The sequence below is a fragment of the Aethina tumida genome, chromosome 4 (genome assembly GCF_024364675.1).
Source record: "Aethina tumida isolate Nest 87 chromosome 4, icAetTumi1.1, whole genome shotgun sequence".
Taxonomy (NCBI): domain Eukaryota; kingdom Metazoa; phylum Arthropoda; class Insecta; order Coleoptera; family Nitidulidae; genus Aethina; species Aethina tumida.
Window position 1 is genome coordinate 9,359,837 of NC_065438.1, and position 14,829 is coordinate 9,374,665.

General features: G+C 35.2%; 1 protein-coding gene across 5 annotated transcripts in view; it reads right to left on the minus strand.

Moving 5' to 3' along the window:
- Window positions 1-14,829, minus strand: part of LOC109606251 (maternal protein pumilio-like) — a 152,035-nt gene that overhangs the window by 78,600 nt on the left and 58,606 nt on the right. For 4 of the 5 annotated variants that reach the window (XM_049966985.1, XM_049966984.1, XM_049966982.1 and 1 more), the window contains one exon: window positions 4,513-4,813. In XM_049966985.1, the coding sequence (XP_049822942.1) occupies window positions 4,513-4,813 (301 nt within the window). The remainder of the gene's footprint in view (window positions 1-4,512; window positions 4,814-14,829) is intronic. The other variant, XM_049966983.1, reaches the window with a different exon arrangement.

Consider the following 14,829-nt stretch of genomic DNA (forward strand, 5'->3'; position numbering starts at 1 on the left):
TGTATTCAATACTTATATGAATGTATGTAATTATTTAAAATGTATTTTCATGTTTGTGTCAAATAATTGTGCTAATTTCGATTAAAATAATTTTGTCATTTACACATGTAAATACAAAATTAAAATGGTTTATTTTGTTTGAATTCGAAACAAGCAACCACACGTTGATAAAAACCGAATCCGGATTCAATTTACCGGTAAAATACACAAATTAAAACAATTGCAAAACATTTTCCTAACGATTTTCAATCATCCTCCGGTGTGCGTTATCGATTAACAAACAAACGCGACTAGACACGTTAATCCCATAAAATATAATTACGCCTTTCTATGTACGAGCGCTAATTGATGAAACTCGCAGGACTCATAAATAAACTTCGATTCGAACGAACTCTATTCGAATGTTCCTGCAACAGAGGCTTTCAACTAGTCGTTGATAGAGGGCAGCACTTGACTGTGACATGTGGCGCCACATTGACTTGAAACGATTCAAACAAGGGATTAATTTAAATATTAATTTTGTTTCTAGAATCAAATTAATATTTATATGTAATAAATAAATTTTAAAGCGGCATAATCAGTTGATAGAGGGCAACACTTGAAGGAGATGTGTTGATCTTAAACTCTTAAAACGATTCAAATAAGGGATTAATTTAAATATTAATATCGTGTCCAGAATCAAATTATTATTTATATGTAATAAATAAATTTTAAGATGGTGAAAAAACAGTTAATCTGAATCTACTTTCAAGTAGGAATCTGTAATGCGAAATCCAATGTGCAAACAATAACGGCAGCACAGCTGTTGTACAGAAATCTACCGAGATTCGACGTCCTTCCGCAACGTTTAACACCTTGTCGGGTAGATGGCGTAGTCAGCTGTTCAGCGAGGCAGTTAGCAAGAAAACGCGTGTTGCGTGGGGATCCGTTACCTTGACAACAAACTTGCAGCACGACGATGCGCCGTTGCCGCGCCACGCAGGAGCCTAATCCCCAGGAAGTGAGGGTGCGGGGTATGGATGGAAGTCACGTTCGATTAAACGCTTGCAAAACGAACACGTACACAAATATTACCAGATTTTAATTAAACGTACATTAATATCAAAAACAACATGGATATAACATGTTATCGAAAAACAACATAGATATAACACAAAACGACACAATTAAATTTATAATAAATGAAGAAACGTGGGGTAGAAATGATGACAATAACTTAAAAATTAGTGCCAGTCAAGTAGCCACAATTAAAAGAATCTGTTGGGAGAAAAAGCGGCAAGCGTGGCAACGTGGCGGAGCCGGGGCGACGTCGGGTGAGCGTGCGGGCGGTCGAGACCCAGGCAGAGGCAGCGCCCCGGCATACGCACAACATGTCATTGACACGACCCAAGGTAGACGCGGGACCTTGAACTGGCCCGCCGCCGCCGCACCACGATACGCGCTCGTACCGCGTCTTCCTCTGCGAACGGTGCCGCCTCCGTCGCGGCCGTCGACGGAATTGGCGGTTTCGACGCTACGAATGAAATCTAGAACTTGAAACTTATTTTTGATAAAACACAACTATTTAAAAAACCAATAGCAATGATATATCAAAAGTTAATTACAAAAGCAATTTCTCACAATTATTTTCACATAAAAATTTTATGGCGAACTATAAAAATTAAGATAATTAACTTGGAAAACTCATTAAGTAGGAAACGATTTAATTATGTATACTCTAGGAAATTCCGTTCGAGATATTTTGTGGCGTTGGTGCTTTGTTTGTTTGTTAATATTTTTTTCTAGCAAAAAGTTGACATTTTCTGGTCGTCGCAAAAGACGCAAAGGAAATTGGCACGCCGTCATGGCCCGTACGACAAGCGAGGCAACTGAAAACACTTTAATTAACTTTTAAATTGCTTTTGCAAGATAAATGGAAGATACCGATGTTGCGGGCCGGTATGGAGTGAAAGAATTCAATTAAAATAGCATTTTTATCAATGATATTCACACCAACAAAGAACGGTCTCAACATTTGAAGACATAATCCCGCTGACTGATACCCAAAGTGCACAAATAGAGACGAGACGGAACCTCCTCCAGCCCAGGATAGAGCCCATATTTCAATGGAGACGGTGCAGTTCGCATAGAAATGTCCGACAACGAGGATTATCCAAACCAATCCGCGGGCTGGCATGCAGCTTCCGGTTGTCCAGTTCGAAATTCCAGACCAAATCGATCCTCGAACCCACCTCAACTGTGGGTCTTGGCATTTTTTACGACCCGTACGTGCAGACGGTCGTAAAAATTTGCGGAGGAACTCGCGTGTTCCTGCGAGTTCACAGACACGTCTCGTGGTGGTATTATATGGGAAGAGATTATCGTTCATAACGTCGTCAGTTAAGAAAGTTCGAAACCATTATAGATTTCATGGGAGAAAAGGAAGAATATTCGTATTTAGTGGCAGCAGTTCGGTATTGAATTGTTCTTTATCTCGCACCTGGTAATTTAGCAGTGGCAGGAGAACAATGAGATATTTAGGCCGTGTGGAAAAGAGGAAAGGAAAACTGTTATCACCGCCAGGTGAGTCAAACGAAGGTATTCCTGTTGTTTTTTAAACAACGTTTTGACTGATAACGAATGGCATTGAAACGTTTATCGAGCAATACACTCTCACTGCCTCCACTGGCATCATTGCTTTGTATAATTTATTCAGGTGATAATTCAATAAATTCATCAACAAACAATAAGTTGAAATACATGACAACCACAACACACACTGTTGGTGTAAACACACAGTGCACTTTGTACCAGTTGATATAGTAAAAAGCCGGCTTATATCCGTCCGGACGTTCATCTGGTCACTTTGGAGCGGTTGATGAATAGTCGAGTGGGGAAACAAAGCGACGTCGATCCCCGGGGACCGAGTCGGGTTTTTGGTCATTACTGACGTGGGAGAGGATTTAGGGGAGCGACCGTCCGTTGTCCTCGAGCTGCTCCAACAAAGAGCCCCTCCAAATACGGTAAGTCGGGATACCCGAATAATGAGGCACGAAAGTGAGAGATAAACAACGTTGTAGTGATGCCGAAAATTCATTTCAAATAGATTGTAATTGAAACATCATTTTTCCTCAATCATTTACGTCGCAGCGGATCGGAGGGAAGTCATCCATTAAAGCGGACAAAGTGTACAGACGAAAAGTGGAATCTCGGCGGTGCAATTCGGGCATGCACAACCGGATAGCGAGACGCGCAGAGGAGAGTTGTTTGTCGCGATTTGCATAAAGCGCTTTGCGGACGACCGGAATTGATGACGATTGAGATACCGTCGCCGCCGCCGTCGTCGCAGTTGAGGCGTCTTTGATTGGCCAGTTCCGAGTTTGGAGTTTCCAGTTGGATTTATCGTTTCCCGGTCACAAAGACTTCTCATTATCGCGGAATTACCATCGAACCGGTTCTTAGATGAATGAGTGTAATTGATTTTGTTTCAGCGGATTAAACTGGAAAGTCGTTACGACTGTTGGATAAGAATGTTGGTCGCTTTTCGGGTTTCTTTTCAAGCGAACAACAATGATTTCGTTCATTTGCATTTTTATGGAAGCGATTTGCTTATGAATTGTCGGTCAATGGTTGCTGTTTGGTCGCGATTCACCATCTACATAACAATCGTGGGACTAAAGCAGATTGGGATCTACAGCTACCATCTGACAGCTTTAACAAAGGTATTTTTCGTTCTTCAATGCTTTGTTGTGGGGGAAAGGCATAAAAATTCGAGGCGACCAACTATATCTTTCAACAAACAAATTAATGCGTTTAACCGCTACAGTCATCCGACGTATCGAAGTGATAAATGCGACGACGACAGAAAAAATGTTGTCCTAAACTTTCTCACACAAATAAAAATACTAAACGAAGTCCATCCGCCTCCAGGAAAATGTAGACCCGAGGGACGTCCGGAGCAAAGAGTGATGCAAATCGTCCAGACATTTGCATAGTTTAGGTGGGCAGTTTCTGTAGCCGGTAGCACGAGATAAAATTGTGTTCTCAGAAACCGGTTGCCGTTGCAATGGGCACACCACTCGGTGGTGACGTTATGTAACACTGGTATTTGACATTCAAATAACCAACTCCCTGTGATATGTAACGATATTATCACCGACTATCACTTTAAACTTATGGCCGTGTAAACTTTTATTGCGTCCATCGCATCCCCGCTCTTATTTTTTTTTGAACGACCACCTCGCGCAATCAAGATTAATGAACCGACAGTGTTGCGGCGACTTCTTAATTATTTATCCCCCGGTCGGGGATAAACGACACGGTTGCATTTTACGTCCGCCATCATAAAAGCCCGCGTTATTTATCCGCACCGTAAAACAACCGGGCTCCGGAGCTCCGGAGCTAATAAACCGGGCCGTCCCCCGCCGCTTTATTGCCGCCTTGGATGCCGCATTAACCACGTCCCGGAACAGGTGGGTTTATTCCACCTCCCCGAAGACACAATTAAATATAATCACCCGTATGGTCACTTACTTGAAGCATTTATCGTCGTCTCCGACCTGTCCATTCTGCACCGGCTGCCCGTTGACGCACTCCTCCTTCGGGCTCTGCGGCTTGTCTTTATCCTTGTCGTCCAATTGTAGCACCCTGATTCTGGGTTCGAGGGAACCGATGTTGTCCTTGCCGGTCGGCGATGTGCCCAGAACGTACTCGACCATCTTGACGCCGAGGCCGCCGTTGTCGGAGCCGCGTGGCGACAAGATGTTGCCGGTGTCGCCGGCGAAGCCGCCCCTGCTCCTGCTCATCGCCAATGGCGCCGAAACCGGATGCTCTACTGGAAATAAACAATTTTTTAAATGCGAGCGTACAAAACAAATTGAAAATGCTGCAAAACCTTACTTTGCAGACCGTTTGTGCAGCAAATTTACAATAGTTATATAAAGGGAATAGGAAGCAATACATTTGAAAGATTTAACGATGCCATAGATCAAAGCTGTTCAAGCACTGGTAATAAAATTAGCTACGAATTCACCAATTAAATCCCAAGTCTACCGTTTGTAGTCGTAAATTATTTTTGATTTGAATTTTCAAACTATTTATAAAATCGTATTTTGCATATTTTAATTTGTTTAAATCAATTTTGTTTAGAATGTAACTAATTACTTTTGGTGACATTTATATATATATTTTTATGCCACAAAAACGTGTTATCAACTTTTAAATATAAATATATGTATGTATTTAAACAAATATGAAAGTAAAAAGCACATTTTATTATGAATAAAGTCCTGGTTTATTTAACTATGAATGAAAGCAACCCACTAGGGTGGTCTAGAGACAATAAAACTGTCGTTTCGAGTCGCATAAGGTTTTCAGCCACGACAATTTTGCACACGTGACATAAAAACTAACGATCACGTTAACGTTTCAACTTTATTACTTATACTTAAATTTCATATTTTCTCTTATAAACTTTTTCAAATATTAATAATAATGATATTAGACGGATTAAAAAATACGGGGTAATAATATTCATCGACTGACTTGATTTGCGAATAATCAGAGACAATAGTTTCTGGTCTTCGAGTCGGTATTTTTAGGTCATTGTTCCCGCGACAACAAAGCAGAGTTCATCTGTGCCAATTTAGAATTAATTAATTCGCAAAGTTTAATAAATGCACACGCCAGCGTCGCTCCCGACTATTTCCATTTACTGAGATGAGTCAGATCTAATTTCCTTCAAATCATTCAATCAATTAATTATATTAAAAATTATTATATTCATTTGGTGAATGTTGTAATGGATAATGGAAAAGTAAGATGAAACTCATGATGATTTTTAAGACACTGATCTGACGATACTATGTAAGAAATGTAAATATTATCATTTTATATAATATTTCATAAATAATTAGTATGTGACACTTTGGATTTTTGTATCGAGTTACATAATTAAGAAATTTAATAATCAATTTCAGTTATTTCTATGGGATTCTATGACGGTTTCAAATTTTAATTACACACAAGCCTGGAAAATAATAAATGTCGTCACTTTTCTGATTTAGATATCAAGTACAAGTAAGAATTTGTTGCCTGTGATCACTATCTGTGATTCAAGGGTTTTTATCTTATGCTCAGAATATTAATAAAAAACACACGCTGTTAAAAATTTATAGTTGTCAAGGTTTTACGAGTAATTAAAGGTTAATTTATTATTAAGTAATATATACAAAAAATACTTTTGAACATTTAAAACATTCAACATTGTAAACTTTTTGAAGAGAAAAGTAACAAAGTATTATTTGAATTTAGATATTATAATGTTTAGAATAATTATTATGTATGTTTTTGGATATACATAGGTTTAATGTATACACTGAAATGTAATAGAAATTAAGAATAATTGCTTTGAAATTTTCTAGGCCATACACAAAAATTTATATTAGGGTTTCATACTGAGAAAAACTTTAAATAATTTTGACAACAATGTTTTGATGAGTAGGAAAGGCTTTTTTAGTTAATTTCATTCGAGGAAATATGATTAAATCATCATCTACTTTATATCCTTCCGAGAAACGATCTATAAAAAATTTGGTGTTGTATTGACTGTTCACATTCTTTAAATTTCTGTGGAGTTGAAATTAAAGTTCTGTTGATTTTCTTGCTAAATTATTTACTATTTATCAGTTGTTGATAAGTGTAATTTAAATATTTGTAAAAGTACAAATTTTTGCCTAGTATTTAAGTACAGTTTAATTAGTCATTCTTTTAATCGTTATATTCATTTGTAAACATAGTTAAGTTGTTATTAACCTGAGTTTTAATTAGATATCCGTGTTATAAATTAAGAACAGTAAAACTGAAAGTAAAAGTAACTAATATTCAATATTTTGAGTATATTGAATTGTATGTGAAATATCAAAGATTGGCTGATTGTATTTACTAAGATGAGTTTGATCTAATTCAGTCAGTTGTATTGAATATTATTGATTACATTTATTTAATACGATGTAATGGTTAATGAAAAAGAAAAATGTAATTTTAAGATATCATTGATCTAACGATAGTGTGGAACAAATGCAAAATTGAATGTTTTATATAATATTTTATAATCAGTATGTGATTAACTTAATATTAATAATCAATTACAATTACTTCCATATGGGTTTCTATGATGGTTTCAAATTATGTATAATAGTAATATATGTCACCACTTTTCTGATTTGGATATCCAACACAAGTAAGAATTTCTTACCTGTGATTACTGTCTACGTTTTAAGGATTTTTAATTTTATGCTCAGAATATTAATAAAGAACACACTGGTAAAATTTATATTTGTCAAGGTTTGTTTTAAGTAAAGGTTAATGAATAAAGTAATTAATAATTATTATAGTTATTAAATAAAATACATACATAGAATGTTATAAATGTGTATTTATTATGTAAGTATGATTTAAACTAGATATTACAAAAGATACTTATTAAAAATAACATTTTGAAACCTATAAACATGCAATACATAATAAAATCAATATTATTATTATGTATTATATTACGTAAAGTTTTTATTTTAATGCAAAATAGTTAGTTCTTTATGTTTGACGAAGAGATTTTTATTTTCATTTTCAAGAAACGATTAAACCATTCCAGGGTAGCTTTGTCAACGTTTTTATAAAAGGTTTTCTCATACGAAGCCTAATAACGAAATATAACCATTATCGTCGTCTTTGGGTTATCTTTAAGGCATTTAATTGGAAAAATTCTTTGTAAAATGTACTTCCCTTTAAAATTTAAGATGTTGTAATTATGTAAACACCATAAAGTAAAGTTTTAAAATTGTTACCGACAGGAAATGTCGTTCGGGCATAAGATAGGTATCATCGGAAACGAAAACACTCGAGTTTACCTGAGGCAGGAGAAATTCTATTTATTGAAGGTTATAAAAAATGTTTAGTTGGTGTCCTTAAAATATTCGAAAAATCGAAGTTTGAGCTATCAAGTAAAAATTACACCTAATTTTCACCCTGAATTTCCTTACCAAAAGTTCAACAATTTTCTAGGCCATGTATAATGATTTAGATTAGAGTTTTACAATGAAGAAAACTCTTAAATAATTTTGGAAACAATGTTTTTAAGAGTAAAAAAGGTAAAATTATTCAGTTCATTTCATTGATAGAAACAGGACTACCTACATACTTTATAATCTTCGTAGAAACCATTCTCGTTAATTGTCTCGTCAGATTCTTCCAAATTCTTACTTGCTAAATTATTTACTGTTCACCAATTGTTAAACTATATTTAAATATTTGTAAAATTATAGACTTTTTGTCTAGTATTTAAATACTATTTAATTAATTATTTTTTAATTCTTTCATATTTTTATTTTTTATTAATTTGAGTTTTAATTAAATTTCTTTGTTATAAATTAAAAATAGTTAAACAGAAAGTAAAGTTAACTAATATCCGATTTTATGAGAGATGTGTCGACTGTATATGTAATTTCAGTCGAAGATTGGCTGATTGTACCTCTATCTAAGAAAAGCTTATCAAAGAAAGTTAAGGGTAGTTTTACTGATATTAATATAAATAGAATTTTTATAGTCGTATTATACCATGAAAAATCACATCACATTATAATTCATGAAAATTCATATCATCCGAGAAATGGTCTGTAAAAAGTCTGACTCGTCACATTTTTCAAATTTCTGTAGAGTTCAAAAGTTCTGTTAGTTTTCTGACTGAATTATTTACTGTTTATCAATTGATGGTAATTGATCTAAATATTTGTAAATATTTTGCCTAGTATTTAAGTTCAATTTAATTTATTTTTTCATTCTTTTATATATTTTATTTGTTATTAATTTGAGTTTTAATTAAATTTCTGTGTTATAAATTAAAAATAGTAGAAGTAAAATAAAATAGTAGCAAGTAAAGTTAACTAATATTTGGTTTTATGTGAGGTGTGTCGACTGTATAATCAATTTCAGTCGAAGATTGGCTGATTGTACCTCTAAGAAAAGATGTTTAATTTGTTAATTTTTCATTCTTTTATATTTTTATTTGTTATTAATTTGAGTTTTAATCAAATTTCTGCATTATAAATTAAGAATAGTTAAACAGAAAGTAGGAGTAAATAATATTCGGTTTTAGAGATGTGTTGAGTGTATATGTAATTCCAGTTGATTGTACCTCTATCTAAGAAAAGCTTATCAAAGAAAGTTAAGGGTAGTTTTACTGAAATTAATACAAATAGAAATTTTATAGCCATACATGAAAAATCACATCCTTCAAGCTTCTGTAACCAGTCTTAAAAAGATTTTGATTGTACAGCTTTGACATCAATAATATTAATATAACCACCGGTAACACGTTAAAATTGTTGGTTAATAATCTCTTAGTTATTAGAGTATGCATTCAAACAAAGATTAAAACGCCAATTAACGAATAATAAATAATCTGTCATGTAGGTATTTATGAAATGAGCGTGTGCACATTATGCGCGACGGCCGCACATCAATCGAGGCAGGAGCTGTGCCGCGCCGCTCCTCGTCCCAGCTCCCGGTGAATTGACGGGATCGGCGTCCGGTACGGTTGCCCGGGCAACAGACGCCGCCGCCGTTGCCACGGCGACGCGGTGCCGACGCCCGGCACGCCCATCCGCGACTGCCGACCAGCGACCGGCCAAGATGCCGCAAACTTATGTGTGCACACTACGTAGTAATTTACCATCGTTTATTATTCACAGAAACAATTTCGTGGTATACGGGGCTCGAGGGCGACGGGTGGGGTTGTTTTGCGGGGAGAACCGGGAAATCCATATGGGACACGATATGGAATATGATGTCGAACAAACAAACATGAAAACGCTATTGTCGGAACGTGTCTGCTTGCCATGAACACGAACTGCGGAAACGTCATTCCAAGGACGTCGATTCGAAATGTTCCAGATGGAATTTAAAACCGATTCGGGTCATACGAATCGGGTGAGGTACGATTGTCTTGCTTCGTTCGATCCATCAGTCTCTTAAGCGTTAATTAGATTGGCAACTGTATTTAATGTCACTTACTGAGAAAAGTGGGTGAAAAAAATGATTTTTCTGTATACTACGTTCATCGACACGATTTTCCTCCTATTGACCTTTTGTAATTTCATTCCGTATCTAGACCATATCGCTTCCTTAAGTGTCTTGTTACACTCATTAAAGAGTAGTAAAAATGAAACAATCAGAGAACCAATTTAGTCTTTGTCAGTATTAAATTCGACGCTTGGCTAACAAATATGGTAATGGCAGCCAAAACAAATTAGCAATATCATCTGATGCGGAACGCGACTGACAACCATGAGCAGATATCCGGTTTATGATAAATCCGAAGGTGGATTGAGTGGCATCGTTCCACGGTGTCAGGAGTAGATAATTGATGGCACCTCGAGTTCATTTCGCACGCAGGACGGACGTACAGATGTAGGACGATGTTTGGAAGGATGATTAACAATAAGCGAGAGTCGGAGCGCCCCGTGGAAACGGGGACTCGCTCAATTTGAATGTTCCATTATCGCAAAGTGTCAAGTTAGCGCGAGGGAACCTCAATTTCTGGATGGGAGGCGGACGAATTTGGCTAATGCAGTTGAGGAAGGCGGACGGAGGACGGAGGTTTGAGTGCTGTTGCTGTTGTCGTTGTCGTTGCTTTCAAATATTGCGTCGCCACATTAATTGAAACAAGATTCGTAATCGACGGAGACACGATCTGGAGGAAAGAGGACTGGGCGAACGATTTTAGGGTTGCGGTTCGAGGTCCATTAACAAAACTGAGTAGAATGGTGGATGTCGAGACTAGAGTTTTAAGTAATAAAATGAAGATTACAACGGACTACTTTGATTTGCAGGAATAACAAGAGAATTGTTACGAAATCCACTTCATTGTTACATCTGAATTAATAAACTAATTCCGAGTATAATGCGATAATTATATTTTTACTGAGTTTGTTGTAAAGCATATTAAAACCAGAAAATAAATTTGAAACAAAAATCGTACTTAATGAACCCACTGAAAATTGTATTTGGGTCGAAACATTTTTCAAAAAAATAGATAATTGGATTTTATATCCCTGCACATCCGCTAATTAACCTCGGTTCGCGCCTTTAAAAGCATTTTTCATCGTGACGATAAAAAAAGCACACTCCATCCATCAAGCGCTGTATCAAAGTGGAAAAAGGTTCGATGCGAACGTGGATTTCGACGTGAAAGCTCCACTGACGGCGATGTAAATGTGTGTTTGCGTCGTTGAGAAAATTATCACATAAATCGACAAGACCATCCATTTTTATGACATTATTTGGAAAAGCTTTTCCAAACCACCAACCTCGTTCCTAATTGTCAATCGAACCTGGCAATATTGATTCATTTTCAAATAAACCCACAAAAGAATGAACTTTAGACTCGTTTCAATCCAAAACATATGAATAACACCATTAGAATTTGGTTGATGGAACAGAAACATTTACTCGAGTTTCTTCAACTAAATTAACTAGATGGAAAATTTATTTATCAAAGAAAAACAGAGCGTTCCTCCGTCTGGCATATGCAAAATGCTTCTGAGACGCAGTCAAATATGTTGTAGGATATGTCACATGTTTTTTCTTCCTTTGTAAGTTAAAAATGTATATATAATTAATAATATAATTATTTAAAAAATAAAATCAAAACTTTAGAACTGAAAAAATAATATATATTTTGATATATTTACTTTATGATTTAAAATACTTAATATATTATTTTAATTTTGTATACCCAACTTTTTAAATTTTATAAATTTATTATAATTTCTAATTAATCTTTTCTTATTAAAATTAAACTAGTTATAAAATATTTTTTTATTAAAAATAAAATTTTAAAAGTAAAAATAAAACATTATTCATTAATAAACATTATATTCTATATAATTTTGAATATTTTTTCTTTAATTTAAACATACAGTGGTGGTCATTATTATGACAACTTTATATTATTTTTTATTAAAATTAAACTAGTTATAAAATACATTTTTTTATTTAAAACAAAAATTAAAAGTAAAAAGAAATATTATTTATTAATACACTTTATAATTTTGAATATTTTCTATCTTATTTTTAAACATACAGTGGTGGTCATTATTATGGAAACTTTTATATCATATTTTATTAAAATTAAACTAGTTATAAAATACATTTTTTTTATTTAAAACAAAATATTAAAAATAAAAAGAAACATTATTTATTAATAAACTTTATATACTTTATAATTTTGAATATTTTCTTTCTTATTTAAACACACAGTGGTGAGATCATTATTGTGGCAACTTTTATATCAATTTTTTATTGAAAACAAAATTAAAAGTAAAAAAACATTATTAAAAACTTTATAATTTTGAATATTTTCTCTCTTATTTAAACAGACAGTGGTGGACATCAAATATTAAATATTTTTTCTTTTAAAATGAATTGTTAAAATAATATTAGTTTACTATTCTCATTTTATACAGTATTATAAAAACTACTGTGGATTGGATTATAAAACACTTATGAGTTGGTCAGTGGGGCAACGATACCATTTTAAATATCAAATTCCTAGAATTAAAAATGATGGAGGAATCATTATGGTTTAGGTATGGTTTTATCGATCCAAAATTGAACCTTGAATCAAATGGAGGTTAAAATGGAACTTCTTCAAATCATACAGGATCAGTGCCATCAAATTCCTTTTGACACATTGAAATTGGTAGATTCTGTGTCTAAAAGATGCCAATATTAAAATAAATAATTCTATACTTTTTTCAAGACCAAATTGATTTTTTATAAAAAGAGTAAAATCCTGTGAATATAATGATCATTCTGATTAATGACCCGATCTTGCAACAACATTTGTAAGTAATATTCCATATTAATTAGGTAATCCGTTAAACAGCTACAACAAATTTCTTTGGAAGATCTGGCCATTAATCCCAGTTTTTGAACTAATATATGTCCAAAGCATTTGAAGGGATGCACCACTTCATCGTTAGTTATAATTAAATTGTGTGTGAAATCACCGAATAAACCACGACCAAGTCCTGACACTTATAGACTTTGATACGTTCAAAAAACTTTTCGTGTGGCTAAGCCATTTTCCGCGTGCTAATTGCATTTCGATAGAAGGAAACCCGAAAACTTCGACCGGATCCTGCTAGCGAAACTCGAGACGGCCATTAGAGCAATAAATCGGAGCCTTGGCGCATCCGGCCGAATAAAAAGGAGAGGCAGAGTTTCAATTAGCACGGTGCTTTTGCCTAAACACGTGCCGGAGTTGCTTTCTAATTAATTAATAAACTTGGCGATAGTGTGAGGGCCAACCTAATTGTTACCCAACCAAGAAACAACGGGTGTGTCTGGTTCCTTAACCGTTGTGTGTATGTTTTAGAGCAAGAATTCAGCAGTAGGAACATTACTATTGGTCGACGAGCTCTAAATTTGACGGTTCAATATGTGAAAAGGGCCTCGACGGACAGTTTTGCATATGAATGACCGAGGATTCGACGGATATACGAAATAAGATGACGTTTTCGAGTCTTGCTCCACTTTCGACGCAACTTATGTGTTATTACTGCCGATTTAAAGTCGTTTCATCCCGTCTGGCAAAGTAATGAAGCAGCTTTTTAATAGGAAACGTGACATACCGACAAATACAGGTGTAAGCGGACACCTGCGGGTACCTCCTGGGCGTACACAGCTTCATGGACCGCCGATCTTGGTTTGTATCGATTAGGTAATTTGACGCTCGTCCTACGTGCCCGTGAAGTGGCGTGTTTCGTTGTTTGTTTTCGCCGCGACATTCGAGACCTGCCCCCATCCGTCCTTTGGGAAATCGTGTCGCGGTCGTGGGATTTACGTGGTCTGACCAATCAATGTTTTGCCAAAAAAGAGCAATTCAATATGGGTTTATGTTAATAAGGTTGGCTGGCTGGTGGCCAACAGTTTACGCACAACTTTTCCGTACAAATAAATGTCCGTTTCATTTCATGCCACATTGTATTCCTTGCTTTTGCAATTCCGCCGGTGCAAATTAACTCGTTTCAGCAATGCCATAAAGGCAAGGAGCGTCTCGTCTGCATTTATGCTTCTTCCATCTCAACTGATTGCTTTCCGTCTCCCTTTGTCGAATTAATGACTGGAATTCCGAAATTGACTAAAACTACCAGGGTTGTCGTCTTCCAAAATCTCCCAGAACAATAGTTTGTTATACAAAACAATTCCGCAGCTAATTACAACGAAATTAATAGACCCAACCCGTCCTTTGGTGATTTATTGTGCGCTGCGGACACCAGGAGGCGGCGGTTAGTGCTGTCGACGTCGGTCTTCCTTATTCAACTTTACGACACAAAAACCAAAGGAACATTCCGTTTGTGGCACGTCGTCCTTTTGTATGCGGCGCGCGTCCTCTGATTTACGACGCCGGATTCGCAAGTCAAACATTCAACAGCACAGCGAGACGAAATGAAAATATAAACGGATTTCTTCCTTCTGCTACTGAACTTTTTTACAATAAATCGAAATGAAAAACTATTATGAACAAATTTCAACCGTTTGAGAGTCTAGACCAAAGTTTAGTAAGATTTTATCTCCGCGTACCTTTATTAGGCTTTAAAGGCAACCCCTTTAAAATGCTTGATATACAGTGTTCCATAACTTATCCGAAATTTTCTAAATAATAAGTCAGATTCTTAAAAAAATTCTAATAAAAATCCAACATAAAACGGGATAAAAAATGTTAGTTTGTAACAAACCTTGTTTTTGTAATTTTATGCAGTGTTTACTTCTTTATACTTTCAATTATTG